General features: G+C 38.1%; 1 protein-coding gene across 1 annotated transcript in view; it reads left to right on the top strand.

Moving 5' to 3' along the window:
• LOC127456732 (pleckstrin homology domain-containing family G member 3) overlaps positions 1-18,943 on the top strand; it is an 84,604-nt gene that overhangs the window by 59,388 nt on the left and 6,273 nt on the right. The window contains exons 5-17 of the mRNA XM_051725267.1: positions 2,308-2,377; positions 8,088-8,134; positions 8,675-8,825; positions 9,617-9,748; positions 12,685-12,867; positions 13,019-13,111; positions 13,474-13,560; positions 13,652-13,685; positions 14,899-14,994; positions 15,102-15,134; positions 15,590-15,600; positions 16,637-16,993; positions 18,684-18,770. Of these exons, the coding sequence (XP_051581227.1) occupies positions 2,308-2,377; positions 8,088-8,134; positions 8,675-8,825; positions 9,617-9,748; positions 12,685-12,867; positions 13,019-13,111; positions 13,474-13,560; positions 13,652-13,685; positions 14,899-14,994; positions 15,102-15,134; positions 15,590-15,600; positions 16,637-16,993; positions 18,684-18,770 (1,381 nt within the window). The remainder of the gene's footprint in view (positions 1-2,307; positions 2,378-8,087; positions 8,135-8,674; positions 8,826-9,616; positions 9,749-12,684; positions 12,868-13,018; positions 13,112-13,473; positions 13,561-13,651; positions 13,686-14,898; positions 14,995-15,101; positions 15,135-15,589; positions 15,601-16,636; positions 16,994-18,683; positions 18,771-18,943) is intronic.

The following is an 18,943-nucleotide window of genomic DNA, read 5'->3' on the forward strand; positions in this document are numbered from 1 at the left end:
GTTACATGGATATTTTATTAAGAATTTTTACAATTAAAACTATTGCTACCACTTTATTTGTTGTTTACACTGTTGCACAGTTTGAAATATTGAAACAAATTATGCATATGGGTAGACCACATACAGACTGATCTTACAGTGTATTTGAAAACAGAAAGTTGACGTTTCTAGAGCTAAACTCTGTCTGTGCTTACCGAAATCTAAAGCACTGCTCCCAGTGGCCAAAACGGGAAGTGTTTTTGAATGTAGGGGCACATGTGAGCTCCAGTTTCTGGGTGAAGTGCCCACAGAGGGGCGCCAAAAGTGAGTTGTAAATTGAGTTGTTTTGAGATGTAAATGATTTAATACAGTGAAGAGGAATGCATATTTTATTAACTCTACACCCAAACCCCTACCCAAAATCTAACTGTTATTGGAGATTTTTATTTTATTTTTGAAAGTAAATGGAATCACTGAATTGCGCACAATTACTTCAAGGTTTCAGTGTGACATGAGAACCCAGGTATTCAGTACAACAGTATAATTGTGACATTGCCATTTAATACAAAAGTTCTATAAAAAAATAAAATGAATATCAAGTAACTTACATTTCAAACCATTGTTTGGTTACCATGTTTTGAAACATGGTACTTTTGGAACTCTGCTTGTTCAATCATATTAGAAGACCGGATTTACTTTTTTTATTTATTGTTTTGTTGCTTGGCAGCTTATAGGTGGGTGATTTTTATATATTTTTTTTAAGAGAACCTGACACGGGGGCCTGGGTAGTGCAGCGAGTAAAGACACTGACTACCACCCCTGGAGTCGCGAGTTCTAATCCAGGGCGTGCTGAGTGACTCCAGCCAGGTCTCCTAAGCAACCAAATTGGCCCGGTTGCTAGGGAGGGTAGAGTCACATGTGGTAACCTCCTCGTGGTCGCTATAATGTGGTTCTCACTCTCGGTGGGGCGCATGGCGAGTTGTGCGTGGATGCCGCTGAGAATAGCGTGAAGCCTCCACACACGCTATGTCTCCACGGTAACGCGCTCAACAAGCCACATGATAAGATGCGTGGGTTTAAGGTCTCAGATGCGGAGGCAACTGAGATTCATCCTCCGCCACCCGGATTGAGGCACTACGCCACCACGAGGACTTGGAGCCCATTGGGAATTGGGCAAAAAACTAAAAAGAAAACAAAACCTGTCAGGGAAATGCCCTAGCCCTATTTTACTCCAAAATTAAAAGAAACAATTTGGCATATTTTGCTAACCCATATAATCACTCTTGTTCCAGATGATAACATGTTTTAACCGTTAATATTATTTTTACACTCAATTCTTTCTAATAAACCCTCAGACTGTGTACACATGATAATACTGCCAGTCAACTTGTCCAGCAGGTGAACTGAAATAGTTTGTGAAGTGTCTCGAATGTTTTCTTTCTCGTTGAGCAAATCAAGAACAAACTTGTCATCGCTGCTGCAGCTTGTAGAGAAATCAGTTTTCTTTTTTCAATCTGCTTGCTGGACAACTCGTTTGCATGACTTTGGTTGTTTTGCAAGTGTTTTTTTTCTCATGCGTCATTGGCGGAGGGCAGACCAACTCAAAGGTTCGTTGAGCCACCTACTGTACTGGGGTAAAATTGCTTGTCCACTTGTGCTTAGACTTAGCGCAAGCTTGCATGAAAATAACAAAACTTCATGGCCATGCCATTGACTTTGTGTGTATGACATATGGCATAGTGCCTCACTTTTACAATAGGGCCCAAAATGTGCTTAAGTGAGATGAAAATAATGTTGCAATGCAAACAATTTAGAAGTGTTCCCAAATGTAGAATCATCTTATTAGGCTAATGAACTATACTACTTGGCAAAATAAATGTTTATTATGATTATTATTAATGATAAATGTAATAATTAATTGAACGTTGGTGTCTTTATTATGTTGCTTTTGTCACCATTTTATAAAAGCAATAAGTCACTCGAGTCTGTGCGTTCCACTGATTTTACCACAAGTAAAGGGGGTTTTAGGCACTCCATTAAGACATTGCTTTTTAAGACATACTCATACACGCAGAGAGACTCTGGGTTAGCCATACATTGGTGACCCTGAAGCAGAAGCTCTTTTCTCATCAACTGCTGGTAAATCAAACTGCATGTGCTGAGGATCAAACTGATTAGGTGGCTTCTTTTCTGTGTCACAAGGCTTTCACAAGCTTAAACTCTGTTTATCTTCACAGAAATGTGCAGATCATGTTGTGTGTTCATGATCATACTGTGAGTTAGATGCCACATACTTGAGACTTGTAAACCTTTTTTTTTCTTTTACAGTGAGCTGCTTCAGTCACTGGACATGTGTGACCATGATCCTGTGGCTATTGCCAGATGCTTTGTGCTCAAGGTGAAGTTGAACATTTGCTACAGAAGCTCAGAATGTGCCACATCAGAAATGAGAATTGCCCTTTCATTTTTCCTTAATTTAGGATAGAATTTATAACCAACTCAAACCACACATACACAAACATCAGAGACTCCTGATGGCCTTAGATGGAATGTGTTAAGCCAAACTTGTTATATATATATATATATATATATATATACATACAGTTGTGCTCAAAAGTTTGCATACCCTTGAAGAATTGGTAATATATGTACCATATTTAAAGAAAACATGAGTGATTTCTTATGGGATTCATATTCAACTGTAGGTTATAACAGAATGGCACAATCATAAAACAAAACATGGCAACAAAGAAAAAAATGAAATGACCCCTGTTCAAAAGTCTGCATACCCTTAGTTCTTAATACTGTGTATTGCCCCCTTTAGTATCAATTACAATGTGCAGTCTTTTGTAATAGTTGTCTATGAGGCCCCAGTTTCTTGCAAGTGGTATAGCTGCCCATTTGTCATGGCAAAATGCCTCCAGGTCAAGCAAAGTCTCTGGTCGTCTTGCATGAACCGCGCGTTTGAGATCTCCCCAGAGTGGCTCGATGATATTAAGGTCAGGAGACTGTGATGGCCACTCCAGAACCTTCACCTTTTTCTGCTGTAACCACTGGAGGGTCAACTTGGCCTTGTGCTTAGGGTCATTGTCATGCTGGAAAGTCCAAGAGCGTCCCATGCTCAGCTTTTATGCAGAAGAATGCAAATTGTCTGCCAGTATTCTCTGATAACATGCTGCATTCATTTTGCCATCAATTTTCACAAGATTCCTCGTGCCTTTAGAGTTCACACACCCCCAAAACATCAGTGAGCCACCACCATGCTTCACAGTGGGGATGGTATTCTTTTCACTATAGGCCTTGTTGACCCCTCTCCAAACATAGCGCTTATGGTTGTGACCATAAAGCTCTATTTTGGTCTCGTCACTCCAAATTACAGTGTGCCAGAAGCTGTGAGGCGTGTCAAGGTGTTGTCGGGCATTGGCGCAGTAAAGGCTTCTTTCTGGCAACTCGACCATGCAGCTCATTTTTGTTCAAATATCGTCGTATTGTGCTCCTTGAAACAACCACAGCATCTTTTTCCAGAACAGCCTGTATTTCTCCTGAGGTTACCTGTGGGTTTTTCTTTGTATCCCGAACAATTCTTATGGCAGTTGTGGCTGAAATCTTTCTTGGTCTACCTGACCTTGGCTTGGTATCAAGAGATCCCCAAATTTTCCACTTCTTAATAAGTGATTAAACAGTACTGACTGGCATTTTCAAGGCTTCGGATATCTTTTTATATCCTTTTCCATCTTTATAAAGTTCCATTACCTTGTTACGCAGGTCTTTTGACAGATCTTTTCTGCTCCCCATGGCTCAGTATCTAGCCTGCTCAGTGAATCCATGTGAGAGCTAACAAACTCATTGACTATTTATACACAGACACTAATTGCAATTCTAAAAGCCACAGGTGTGGGAAATTAACCTTTAATTGCCATTTAAACCTGTGTGTGTCACCTTGTGTGTCTGTAACAAGGCCAAACATTCAAGGGTATGTAAACTTTTGATCAGGGCCATTTGGGTGATTTCTGTTATCATTATGATTTAAAAAAGAGCTAAACAACTATGTGATAATAAATGGCTTCATATGATCACTATCCTTAAATAAAAGACAGTTTTTTTGCATGATCAGTCATATTTTCAAATTCAGTGCCAAAATTTCAAAATTTCTGCCAGGGTATGCAAACTTTTGAGCACAACTGTATATACATTGATCAGCCACAACATTTAAACCACTGACAGGTGACGTGAATAACATTTATTATATCGTTACAATGGCACCTGTCAAGGGGTGGGCTATATAAGGCAAGTGAACAGTCAGTTCTTGAATTTCATGTGTTGGAAGCAGGAAAATGGGCAAGCGTACGGATCTTTGACAAGGGCCAAATTGTGATGGCTAGACGACTGGGTCAGAGCATCTCCAAAACGGCAGGTCTTGTGGGGTGTTCCCGTACCTACCAAAAGTGGTCAAAGGAAGGACAACCAGTGATCCGGTGACATGGTCACTCACACCCAAGGCTCATTGATGCACGTGGGGAGCGAAGGCTAGCCCATCTGGTCTGATCCCACATAAGAGGCACTGTAGCACAAATTGCTGAAAAACGTAATGCTGGCCATGATAGAGAGGTGTCAGAACACACAGAGTATCGCAGCTTGATATGTATGGGACTGTGTAGCCGCAGACCGGTCAGAGTGCCCATGTTCCCATGCAGAGAGTCCACTGCTGAAAGTGCCTACAATAAGCACGTGAGCATCAGAACTGGACCATGGAGCAATGGAAGAAGGTGGCCTGGTCTGATGAATCATGCTTTCTTTTAGATCATGTGGACAGCCAGGTGCGTGTGCGTCGTTTACCTGGGGAAAAGATGGCAGCAGGATGCATTGTGGGAAGAAGGCAGGCCGGCGGAGACAGTGTGATGCTCTGGGCAATGTTCTGCTGGGAAACCTTGGGTCCTGGCATTCATGTGGCTGTTACTTGGACACATACCACCTACCTAAAGATTGTTGCAGACCACATGCACCCCTTCATGGCAACGGTATTCCCTAATGGCAGTGGCCTCTTTCAGCAAGGTAATGCGCCCTGCCACACTGCAAAAATTGTTCAGGAATGGTTTGAGGGACATGACAAAGTGTTCAAGGTGTTGACTTGGCCTCCAAATTCTCCAGATCTCAATCCGATTGAACATCTATGGGATGTGCTGGACCAACAAGTCCGATCCATGGAGGCTCCATCTCGCAACTTACTGGATTTAAAGTATCTGCTGCTAACATCTTGGTGCCAGATACCACAAGACACCTTCAGAGGTCTTGTGGATCCATGCCTTGATGGGTCAGAGCTGTTTTGGTGGCACGAGGGGGACCTACATAATATTAGGCTGGTGGTTTTAATGTTATGGCTGATCGGTGTATATATATATAACATTGATTGTTATATATATACTGTATATATATATATATATATATATATATATATATATATATATATATATAGAACAATGTTATATGATTGTTTAATTATTACATTTATCTGTTCATCATCTGTATTGTATTATCTGTACATGAAAAGTCAGTATGTAAATGATGCTCATTGCAGCTGAATGTTTGCATTATGTATATGTGTAAATACACTCACTGAGAACTTTATTAGGAATACTGTGGTCCTAATAAAGTGCCTGATGTGGTCTTCTGCTGTTGTAACCCATCCACCTCAAGATTCAACATTTTGTGCATTCTGAGGTGCTATTCTGCTCACCACAATTGTACAGAGTGGTTATCTGAGTTACCGCAGCATTTCTGTCAAACACAAACCAGACTGGCCATTCTCTGTTGACCTCTCTCATCAACAAGGCGTTTCCATCTGCAGAACTGCCTTTCACTGGATGTTTTTGGCACCATTCTGAGTAAAATCTAGAGACTGTTGTGTGTGGATATCCCAGGAGATCAGCAGTTACAGAAATACTCAAACCAGCCCATCTGGCACCAACAATCATGCCACGGTCCAAATCACTAAGATCACTTTTTCCCCATTCTGATGGTTGAAATGAACATTAACTGAAGCTCCTGACCCATATCTGCATGATTTTATGCACTGCTGCCACATGACTGGCTGATTAGATAATCGCATGAATAAGTAGGTGTACAGGTGTTCCTAATAAAGTGCTCAGTTAGTGTGTGTGTGTGTGTGTGTGTGTATGTGTATATATATGTATATATATATGTATATATGTATATATATGTATATATATGTGTGTGTGTGTATATATATATATATATATACACAATGTGTGTGTGTGTGTATATATATATATATATATATACACACACACATATATATATACATACATATACATATATACATATATATATATATATATATATATATATATATATACAGGTGCATCTCAATAAATTAGAATGTCGTGGAAAAGTTCATTTATTTCAGTAATTCAGCTCAAATTGTGAAACTCGTGTATTAAATAAATTCAATGCACACAGACTGAAGTAGTTTAAGTCTTTGGTTCTTTTAATTGTGTTGATTTTGGCTCACATTTAACAAAAACCCACCAATTCACTATCTCAAAAAATTAGAATATGGTGACATGCCAATCAGCTAATCAACTCAAAACACCTGCAAAGGTTTCCTGAGCCTTCAAAATGGTCTCTCAGTTTGGTTCACTAGGCTACACAATCATGGGGAAGACTGCTGATCTGACAGTTGTCCAGAAGACAATCATTGACACCCTTCACAAGGAGGGTAAGCCACAAACATTCATTGCCAAAGAAGCTGGCTGTTCACAGAGTGCTGTATCCAAGCATGTTAACAGAAAGTTGAGTGGAAGGAAAAAGTGTGGAAGAAAAAGATGAACAACCAACCGAGAGAACCGCAGCCTTATGAGGATTGTCAAGCAAAATTGATTCAAGAATTTGGGTGAACTTCACAAGGAATGGACTGAGGCTGGGGTCAAGACATCAAGAGCCACCACACACAGATGTGTCAAGAAATTTGGCTACAGTTGTCGCATTCCTCTTGTTAAGCCACTCCTGAACCACAGACAACGTCAGAGGCGTCTTACCTGGGCTAAGGAGAAGAAGAACTGGACTGTTGCCCAGTGGTCCAAAGTCCTCTTTTCAGATGAGAGCAAGTTTTGTATTTCATTTGGAAACCAAGGTCCTAGAGTCTGGAGGAAGGGTGGAGAAGCTCATAGCCCAAGTTGCTTGAAGTCCAGTGTTAAGTTTCCACAGTCTGTGATGATTTGGGGTGCAATGTCATCTGCTGGTGTTGGTCCATTGTGTTTTTTGAAAACCAAAGTCACTGCACCCGTTTACCAAGAAATTTTGGAGCACTTCATGCTTCTGCTGACCAGCTTTTTAAAGATGCTGATTTCATTTTCCAGCAGGATTTGGCACCTGCCCACACTGCCAAAAGCACCAAAAGTTGGTTAAATGACCATGGTGTTGGTGTGCTTGACTGGCCAGCAAACTCACCAGACCTGAACCCCATAGAGAATCTATGGGGTATTGTCAAGAGGAAAATGAGAAACAAGAGACCAAAAAATGCAGATGAGCTGAAGGCCACTGTCAAAGAAACCTGGGCTTCCATACCACCTCAGCAGTGCCACAAACTGATCACCTCCATGCCACGCCGAATTGAGGCAGTAATTAAAGCAAAAAGAGCCCCTACCAAGTATTGAGTACATATACAGTAAATGAACATACTTTCCAGAAGGCCAACAATTCACTAAAAATGTTTTTTTTATTGGTCTTATGATGTATTCTAATTTTTTGAGAGAGTGAATTGTTGGGTTTTTGTTAAATGTGAGCCAAAATCATCACAATTAAAAGAACCAAAGACTTAAACTACTTCAGTCTGTGTGCATTGAATTTATTTAATACACGAGTTTCACAATTTGAGTTGAATTACTGAAATAAATGAACTTTTCCACGACATTCTAATTTATTGAGATGCACCTGTATATATATACACACACATATATATACATATATATACATATATATATATGTATATATATATGTGTGTGTGTGTGTATATATATATATATATATAATATGATTGATTGCTGTTTGGAAAAGCATGACTGACTTTGTTTTTTCCTCCCCATTTTTAGCGTGAATATTTTGACATCTACACACAATATTGCACCAACTACCCAAAGTAAGTAAAGACACTCAGGATTTGTTGTTTTAGAACATCATAACAATATAGTGAAGTGTCTGTGGTTGGGAAACATGTAAAAAAAAAAATAATAATAATTATTACAGATTATTGCGATTTCCTGCATTTGAACATTCTTAGTAATAAAATAAACAGCAGTGCGATACTGTCCATTTGAGTTCAGCTCAAATTCGGCAGCTAATGTGACACTGCCACCTACCTGTGACAAATTGCATAAGAATCATATTTCACCCCAAAGTTGAAATAAAAACATGATCATTTATATTTTGCATCGTGAAAGCGAAATGATGTATGTATCACATGTTTCTCTGATGTGCTGAACCTCATTTGAATGTGCAGTAAACTTCTGAACCTGTAGCTTATCTCTGTTTGCTCATAAGTTCCTGTTGTTTAAAGTATTATTCATTCCCTGTGTAAACTCCTTTGTGTATTATCAGATGGTTAATGGTTAATGGTGTGCATAGTCATATATGTGTCAGTGTGTGTTTTGTTTTTGACCTTTGACCTCTCTGCCCTCAGCTCTGTGGCTGCTCTCACGGACTGCATGAGAAACAAAACACTGGCCAAGTTCTTCAGGGAGAGGCAAGCTACTCTAAAGCGAACTCTTCCTCTGGGATCTTACCTGCTCAAGCCTGTTCAGAGGATACTCAAATATCACCTCCTGCTTCAGGTTAACCAACCACTATATAGTATGATAGTATTGCACAGCAAGTATTTGCATTCATTTTACACTGACGGCTGGTGACATTCTTTTACCAATTTTGAACTGGACCCACTTTATATTAGGTGTCTTTAACTACTATGTACTTAAGCATTTGATACAATGTACTTATCATGTACATATGTGTTGTTGCATTGTACTTACATTTAAAGTACCTGCATTTAATTCATTACATCTGTAGTTACAGTACACTGTTAACCTTACCCCAACCCGAAACCTAACCCTTATCCTAATCCCTAACCCTAATCTAAACCATAACCCTACCCCTAAACCTACCTCAACCTCAGTAGCAGCAAATGTGAATCTTATGAGAATTTTGCAGAACAACATGTAGTTACAGAATAGGTACATTGTATTGTATGTAATTTAATGTTAGTACATAGTAGTTGAAGACACCTAATATAAAGTGGGACCTTACATGTTTTACAAGTTTATCAGACAACCCTTACAAAAAAGTACTTTGGAAGTATAATGGTACAGCAGGTACCATTTAGCATGCTAAAATCCTCTTCAAGAAGTTGTGTCTCTAAATTCATCCCCTTTAAAGCATATCCATTAAAAATATTAACACTAAAAAAAATCTAGATAAACTTGCTTAAAATGATAAAATGCTTAATGTTGGCGAAGTATTGAAAGAGTTTCAGAAAATGGGCTTGTTTATTGGTGTGTACATTTGAAGCTTGTCTTTTTTGGTCTTCATCCACCATTTATGTGGATGTGTTCATGTTGTTTCATTGTAGGAGATCGCAAAGCACTTTGATTCAGAGGAGGAGGGTTATGAGGTGGTGGAGGAGGCCATATACACTATGACGGGTGTAGCGTGGTATATAAACGACATGAAAAGAAAACATGAGCATGCAGTCCGTCTCCAGGTGGGCTCACAAACTCTGTTGAAACTTTTCACACTCTCACAACTTTATTTAATTTGTCTACTAACTATGTCCAATATTGAATATACATGCATCACAAGATAATTCTGCCAATTTTTTCCTATAGCATCACGAACAAATGTCATATCACATCTCAAATTAATGTTAATTTTGAAGTGGAAATGAATTTAAAAATGGCTCGTAATGCGTTTACGTCATGTCGGAATTACGAGATTGCAATTTGTAAAAGGCTTTCACGTCTTTGTAGAACTTCTATTACAAGTTGTAAACTCTGAATTCTGTGAAAGCAATCGTGCCAATATGGCAGCGGCCTCAACATTAAACAGGTGAAGTTCACCAAAACATTCAAATTCTCTCATCATTTACTCACCCTCATGCCATCCAAGATGTGTATGACTTTCTGTCTTTTGCAGAACACAAACGAAGATGTTTAGAAGAATATTTCAGCTCTGTTGGTCCATACAATGCAAGTTAACAGGGTCCAAAACATTGAAGCTTAAAAAGCACATAAAGGAGCATTAAAGTAATTCATATGACTCCAGTGGTTAAATCCATGTCTTCAGAAGCCATATGATAGGTGTGTGAGAAACAAATCAATACTTAAGTCCTTTTTTACTGAAAATTCTCCTCCCTGCCCAGTAGGTGGTGAAATGCACAAAGAATGCGAATCGCCAAAAACAAAGAACTCTTATGAGAGAAGAGCACTTAGGAGAGCTGTTTTAAAGTGGAGATTTATAGTAAAAAAAGGACTTAAATATTGATCTGTTTCTCATCCACACCTATCATATCGCTTCTGAAGGCATGGATTAAACCACTGGAGTCATATGGATTATTTTTGTCATTGTTATTGAGATTGATTTAACCACTGGAGTTTTTATTTATTACTTTTATGCTGCCTTTATATGCTTTTTGAGCTTCAAAGTTTTGGACCCTGTTGACTTGAATTGTATGGACCTACAGTTGAATTCAGAAGTTTACATACACTTAGGTTGAAGTCATTAAAACTAATTTTTTAACCACTCCACAGATTTAATATTAGCAAACTATAGTTTTGGCTAGTCGTTTAGGACTTTGTGCATGACATGAGTAATTTTTAAAACAACTGTTTACAGACAGATTGTTTCACTTTTAATTGACTATATCACAATTCCAGTGGGTCAGAAGTTTACATACACTTAGTTAACTGTGCCTTTAAGCAGCTTGGAAAATTCCAGAAAATGATGCCAAGCCTTTAGACAATTAGCCAATTAGCTTCTGATATGAGGTGTACTGAATTGGAGGTGTACCTGTGAATGTATTTTAAGGCTTACCTTCAAACTCAGTGCCTCTTTGCTTGACATTGATCATGGGAAAAGCTAAAGAAATCAGCTAAGACCTCAGAAAATAAATTGTGAACCTCCACAAGCATGGTTTGTTCATTTCCAAATGCCTGAATGTACCACGTTCATCTGTACAAACAATAATTAGCAAGTATAAACACCATGGGACCATGCAACCATCATACTGCTCAGGAAGGAGATGCATTCTATCTCCTAGAGATGAACGTAGTTTGGGGCGAAAAGTGCAAATCAATCCCAGAACAACAGCAAAGGACCTTGTGAAGATGCTGGAGGAAACAGGTAGAGAAGTATCTATATCCACAGTAAAACAAGTCCTATATCGACTTAACCTGAAAAGCTTCTCAGCAAGGAAGAAGCCACTGCTCCAAAACTGCCATAAAAAAGCCAGACTACAGTTTGAAAGTGCACATGAGGACAAAGATCTTACTTCTGGATAAATTTCCTCTGGTCTAATGAAACAAAAATGTAACTGTTTGGCCATAATGACCATAATTATTTTTTGGAGGAAAAAGGGTGAGGCTTGCAAGCCGAAAAACACCATCCCAACCGTGAAGCATGGGGGTGGCAGATCATGATGTGGGTGTACTCACAAAAAGATGGCATCATGAGGAAGGAAAATGATGTAGATATATTGAAGCAACATCTCAAGACATCAGCCAGGAAGTTAAAGCTCGGCCGCAAATGGGTCTTCCAAATGGACAATGACCCCAAGCATACCTCCAAAGTTGTGGCAAAATGGCTTTAGGACAACAAATTCAAGGTATTGGAGTGGCCATCACAAAGCCCTGACCTCAATCCGATTTGTGGGCAGAACTGAAAAAGAGTGTGCGAGCAAGGAGGCCTACAAACCTGACTCAGTTACACCAGTTCTGTCTGGAGGAATGGGCCAAAATTCCAGCAACTTATTGTGAGAAGCTTGTGGAAGGCTACCCAAAATGTTTGACCCAAGTTAAACAATTTAAAGGCAATGCTACCAAATACTAACAAAGTGTATGTAAACTTCTGACCCACTGGGAATGTGATGAAAGAAATAAAAGCTGAAATATATCATTCTCTCTATTATTATTCTGACATTTCACATTCTTAAAATAAAGTAGTGATCCTAACTGACTTAAGACTGGAAATGTTTTCTACGATTAAATGTCAGGAATTGTGAAAAACTGAGTTTAAATGTATTTGGCTAAAGTGTATGTAAACTTCTGACTTCAACTGTACATAAATGTTGCTAATGCTAACTTCTTAGCTAGCATTTTATGCACTGATATAAATCATTTTCACACAATACATGTTATTATAGTTTAAGAAATGTAATAATATTTGATGATGATTTTAAGATTGAAGATCACGATCTAGGACAAGGATAAAACAATTTTTAAAAGTATTTGAAAAGTAGCAAAAATAAACGATAGCATGGTAAACAGTTCCCAAGACAGTTTTAATGTGACCTTCATATAACAAACAGAAACAAGTTTAAATCTGTTAGTTTTTATAAAAATCAACCCCATGGACATAAACTGTCAGATGTTGAAGAAACACTCAACAATTTTACACTATTTGTTCCCTTAATGTCAATCTCAGGAGGTTCAGTCTTTGCTCATTAACTGGAAGGGACCTGATCTGACTACATATGGAGAACTGGTCCTGGAGGGCACCTTCCGTGTCCATCGTGCCAAGAACGAGCGGACGCTCTTCCTCTTCGACCGCATGCTTCTCATCACTAAACGGCGAGGAGAACATTACGTCTATAAGACCCACATCTCGGTACGGCATCATCCATATTTGTAGCAGAGGAGTGATTCATTTTTAGTTCATTCAAAATAAGAACATTCTGCACTAATGCATCATTAAGCTCCTTTTTGGTGATGTCGTCATGGAAATGAGGTTTTTGTCTTTCTTGTTTCTCTCACTGCAGTGCTCAACACTCATGCTGATTGAGAGTGCCAAGGACTCGCTGTGCTTCAGCGTCACTCATTACAAGCATCCCAAACAGCCTCATACTGTCCAGGTGTGGCCTCAATGATTGGTCTAGACATGAATAAAAATCCTTATGCTAAAATTGAGTCATCATAAGGGCCCCTTGAAAGTTTGCTGAAGCCCCCTGGTAGAGAACCACATTTCTAAAAGAAATAGTTCACCCAAAAATGATAATTCTGGTATTATTTAGTCACCCTCATGTTGTTCCAAACCTGTAGGCTGTTGTTTTTTCTGTGGAACATAAAATGAGAAATTTTTGAGGAATATTTACTATCTATGAACTGCCATTGTATGGAAAAGAGTATGGAAATTCTCTTTGTATTTCATGAAAAAAACAACAACATGCATACATACCTTAAATCTTTACTTGTACATAATCTTTTGTTCCATTAGGCTCGGACGGTGGAGGAGAAAAAATTATGGGCTCATCATATCAAACGTCTCATTCTTGAGAACCATCAGGCTGTTATACCACAAAAGGTACAATATGTAACCATTAAACAACCTCTATTGTGATTTTTGATTTGAAAATCTTGCATTCATTTTGACATTTTGGCTGTTTTTCTTTTAGGCAAAGGAAGCAATCTTGGAGATGGATTCTATTTGTAAGTATCTGTAAACATGGTTTAATAATAGATCCATTCCATTATGTTATTCATAAAAAACAAATAAAAGTCTATATGCTCTCAAACCTTGATCAATAAGTAATTAACCTCTTCAACTCTGCAGACCAGCCGGCAGATCCAAAAGGGGGCACTGTGTCACGTAAAAAGTTTATGCTTAAAAAAAATAAAAAAATAAATACATTTAGGATACATAAAATAACAAAATGAGGCCTGAAAACATTTGCGTCACTAATCAGCGCCACCTAGAGGTCATGTGGTAGAAATATTAATATGAATATAAAAGTCTTTCAAATAGCACTAACAAATCATATATCAAATGAAAGCTTTCATTCTCAGAAATGAGACTGTACAGTTTATTTTGTTGCCCTAATACCACAGTTTGAAAGATTTTCAAAGGAATCACATAGTGAAATACAATATTTGTAAGACATCAAATAGAAACGTCTAGTTTATGCACCTATCACTGCTATCTGTTTTCACCTTAGGCGATTTTCTAAAACAATGGGCCATTTTTTACCTGTCTGTGAGCTTGCTTGTGTGAATAATCCAATGTTAGATCTTAGACGTCCTAAACAAAATATGCAGTCCAGCAGAAAAAGCATGCTAAACTAATCATCCGAAATATATGTTATCGACTACTGACGATAAAAACTTTGCAAAGGGGAGGATCTCAGCTTTCTAATGACACCTAGATTGAGCTTCTAGTCCACTCAGAGGCCGAGATATTTGATGAAACAAGGGGGGTGGTGCATGAACTGAAAATTAGGCTGAGGACAAGCACATCTGTGAGGGCTAAAATGCGTTGGGGGGGGGGGGGGTGTTCCGAAAAAATTAGACACATTTTTGGCAGTTAGTCCACTGTATGTGTGAATGGTGTGCTTTTAAATTTGAGTGTGAAAAATTGCAGGCGGCAGCCCAAAAATGCCCCATAGGTTAAGAAGCATGTAATATTTAATGCTTAATACTTGTACATATTAAAACTGTAATTTTGTATCAAAGTCTCTTGATATTTCTAACTATTGGATGTAAAACACAATCCAGACCATAAGTAAATTTTACAATGTTTGTTAATTCTGAAATTCTGAAAGTTATTTAAAGTTTTGCCAATCATTTTTTAACCCGTATAAAAAACAAAATCATGGACCTGTTTTGATATTCAATTTTTTTATCATTATGATTTTGTTACTAACAGATAAAAAGTACAGGTACAGCCCTGAGAGACTAAAGAAGTCTGTGTCATGTCAATTAGAAGAGTTCTCGAACTCTAGACCGGGCCGGAGACAGTCAGGTGGGTGTCCAATATGTGTTTTATTTATTCAGATTTTTTACAAAAGTTAATAGTTTTCATAAAAATTCATATTGATGACAAATTGGTACTGTTCTATCTTTCAACAGAACCATCTAAAGAGATCCTGAAGAGCAGTAAAGGTAAATCTCCATATGTCCATTCTATTCCCACTGGAAGTAAAGATACAATCGTTATCTTTCAGACTAAAGAATAAATAATTGATTGCTGTTGCCATATAATAAAGATATTTCATATCATTCATTTCATATATTTATCTAGTCTGAAATTGTAACAAGAATAGTGGTTTAAAACATTGTTAATCTGGAATTTGACTTATAGTAAAGGTGAAGTGTGTACTTTCTGCTGTTTCCCGTACACTTGGTTTGATAGCATCACAGAGACACAGTGTTTACAATTTTTAGGGAATCAACCTACAAATGGTTTGGAGATAGGAAAAAGCATATTTTAACATCCCAAAATTACACATTTCAGCTTTGATATTTATCTTGTAGACAGAATCATCTGCCATTATATTGACTAACATTCTCTTTCTTCTTGTCTGATGTCTGGTCTGCTGTCTGGGTAAATTCTTCAGTAATATTGAAGGTAAGAAGCCAAGAAATCAATCAAAGGCAGAGCAAATGAACTGCCAACACTCAACTGTAGTTAATATTGATAACAAGCCATAAAGAAATGCCTAGAGAGCACACATTTGTCAATAACAGATGACAAACAGAAATGTACAGCTTAAGAACATATCGTATGTTCTTTTGGTTTGATGGATTTCTTTCTTTCTTTATTGTATTTTTTTGGGAAGGTTTTAGAAGGTTTTTTGAATGAGGTCAATGACTTGCAAAAGTTTGGATGTGTCATTCCCCAAGGGCAAATCTTTAAAGGAACAGTTCACCCAACAATGAAAATTCTGTCGTCATTTACTCCTTGTGTTACATTATTTATATAATTTTTCAGTGAAACAAAAAAGTAGAAAAGAAGAATTTTAAATGTGAAAAGAGCCGAAAAAATAATAGCATACAGTATTTTTTTTAATACTCTCCCCAATATGGCATGCCCAGTTCCCAATGCGCTCTAAGTCCTCGTGGTGGCATAGTGATTCGCCTCAATCCGGGTGGCGGAGGACGAATCTCAGTTGCCTCCGCTTCTGAGACCGTCAATCCGTGCATTTTATCACATGGCTTGTTGAGCACGTTACCGCGGAGACATAGCACGAGTGGAGGCTTCACGCTATTCTCCGCGGCATCCACGCGCAACTCACCACGTGCCCCACCGAGAGCGAGAACCACACATTATAGCGACCACGAGGAGGTTACCTCATGTGACTCTACCCTCCATAGCAACCGGCCCAATTTGGTTGCTTAGGAGACCTGGCTGGAGTCACTCAGCATGCCCTGGATTCAAACTCGTGACTCCATGGGTGGTAGTCAACGTCTTTACTCACTGAGCTACCCAGGCCCCCAGCATACAGTATTGGCAGAATTTCAATTTTGGGTGAACTGTTCCTTTAAAACAAATGAAAATGAGCCCAGTGAAATGTTTTTTTTATGTCTAATGTTAGCAAGGTTGTGGATTTTGGTCATGTGTTTGTACCTTGTAACATGGAGAAATATTTGACCTGATGCCTCAGCATGCAGACAGCGAGGGGGCTTTGCCTGCTGACAGGCAGCCTTTACAGGCCACGGCTAGCATCAGCACTCTTGGTTCAAGTATAAGCGAGTCTGAGGCTGACAGACCTGCCCTAGAGGAGGAAGACTCTCTAGAAGCCATGATTCCCAGTGATAATGAAGAGCCGGCCCCTGGCTCGCCCTCCCCGAAGTGCAGGTTAACCCAGGAGGATGACGAAGATGCAGAGGGCGAGGGAAGTGACTGTGACGATATTCTAATGGAGGACAACCAGGTAGCTGACTTTGCCAGTTCCATGCTGGCTGCCATTTCCTGCTGGCACTATAGAGCCAAGGCTTTGCTTTCTATGGGCTTCACAACGGTGAGGTTTTCTGCCACCAAGGGTATATTATTGTACCCCCACCTGCCCTGCATCATGTCTGCCAAACCTCCTTACATGTTGCATGTGCTCTCACAGAATGCCTCAGTCCACTAACAACTCATGAAATGCTAACACTGTATATCACCCAGCACTGCTAGAGGAACTGAACAAATTGTAAGGACGTACCTTAAAGCATGAATGTCACCTTTCACTCAATGCATCATCAAACAATACATGGATCACATACAGTTCTACATGTGCTTAGAAATGTGGTCACTGGTTTTCTGCAATTCATTGGAGTTGTGATAAACATCTAGTAATGGTGTTGTTAAGATATGCAGTCTGTACAGGTGATAATAATGTAGTATTTCAGTGTTTCTGACTGTAAATGATTTTTTTTTATTTATTTTTTTTATTATTATTATTATTTAACTAAATGATAATTGGTTTGAAATGACATAAAGAATGTTTAGCAGTGATGGTTTTTTTTTAAAAAAAACATTTTTTAAATGTTTAATACATTAAACTTTATTAAGACACATTCCTGGTCTTACTGTACATGACTGATCTGCACATATTATTCCAAAGGAATAATTTCATCAATTTAATAGTTTGTTCTGTCTTTTAAACAACATGATGTTTTCCTATAACATCACAAATCCTTCTAATTTTTAAACCCCTCCCCTCCAACTACCTGTCAAATAGAGACCACTTTTCACCATCCAGTCTATTCCCAATGGATAAAATCATATCCTACCCTTTAATTATTTATTTATTTGTTTAAAGGGATAGTTCACCCCAGAATGAAAATTCTCTCATCATTTACTCACCCTCATGCCATCCCAGATGTGTGTGACTTTTATTCTTCTGCTGAACACAAATTAAGATTTTTAGAAAAATATCTCCGCTGTGTAGGTCCATACAATGCAAGTGAATGGTGGCCAGAACTTTGAAGGTCCAAAAAGCACATAAAGGCAGCGAAAGATGTAATCCATACGACTCCAGTGGTTAAATCCATGTCTTCAGAAGTGATATGATAGGTGTGGGTGAGAAACAGATCAATATTTAAGTCCTTTTTTACTATAAATCTCCACTGTCACTTCCACATTATTATTCTTCTGTTGTTTTTGGCAATTTGCATTCTTTGTACATATCGCCACCTATTAGGCAGGGAGGAGAATTTGTAGTAAAAATGGACATAAATGTTGATCTGTTTCTCACCCACACTTATCATATTGCTTCTGAAGAAATGGATTTAACCACTAAAGTCATATGGATTACTTTTATGCTGCCTTTATATGCTTTTTGGACCTTCAAAGTTCTGGTCACCATTCACTTGCATTGTATAATAAAATGAGTTACGACTGTCATTTTATGTTGACTTTAACTCATACATATTTTAACTAAGACTTGCATGTTATAGGAATTGTTCTGTTTCTACACTGACAGTTTCAAACATGTCCATTTGTTTGTGATAATGGACAGCTTGTTATAAGATACTTATCAGTTTTTATTAATCAATAATATTACTAATGATTAACTTAAACTATCTCTAGATTGAGAATAATTATTGCTATTAGTATAGTTGTTTTGCTTATGTAACACTTTACATATTCTGATCTAGTAATTTAAAGTGACTAGGTTTAATGTGTCAAACAACCATAAATCCATGTTTTTTCTTTTATGTTAGGATGAAGAGGGGTGTGAAGTAACTGAGAATAACTTCATAAGAGAGAATGGCCCATCAACTGAACAAGAAGAGACTAACTCAGAACAGGTTGTTAACCCTGTCCCATTTCTAATACTATTAGTACTTTAAATCTAGAACTATTATTGTATTGATTGATTGTAATTTGCTTTTGTTAAGTAACAGGTTGTCATAGATGTAAACAGTAAACCATAAATGGATTTAGTGACCCAAATCTGGTCTTGCCTCTCTACCTTTAAATG

Source organism: Myxocyprinus asiaticus, chromosome 19 (assembly GCF_019703515.2).
Source record: "Myxocyprinus asiaticus isolate MX2 ecotype Aquarium Trade chromosome 19, UBuf_Myxa_2, whole genome shotgun sequence".
NCBI lineage: Eukaryota > Metazoa > Chordata > Actinopteri > Cypriniformes > Catostomidae > Myxocyprinus > Myxocyprinus asiaticus.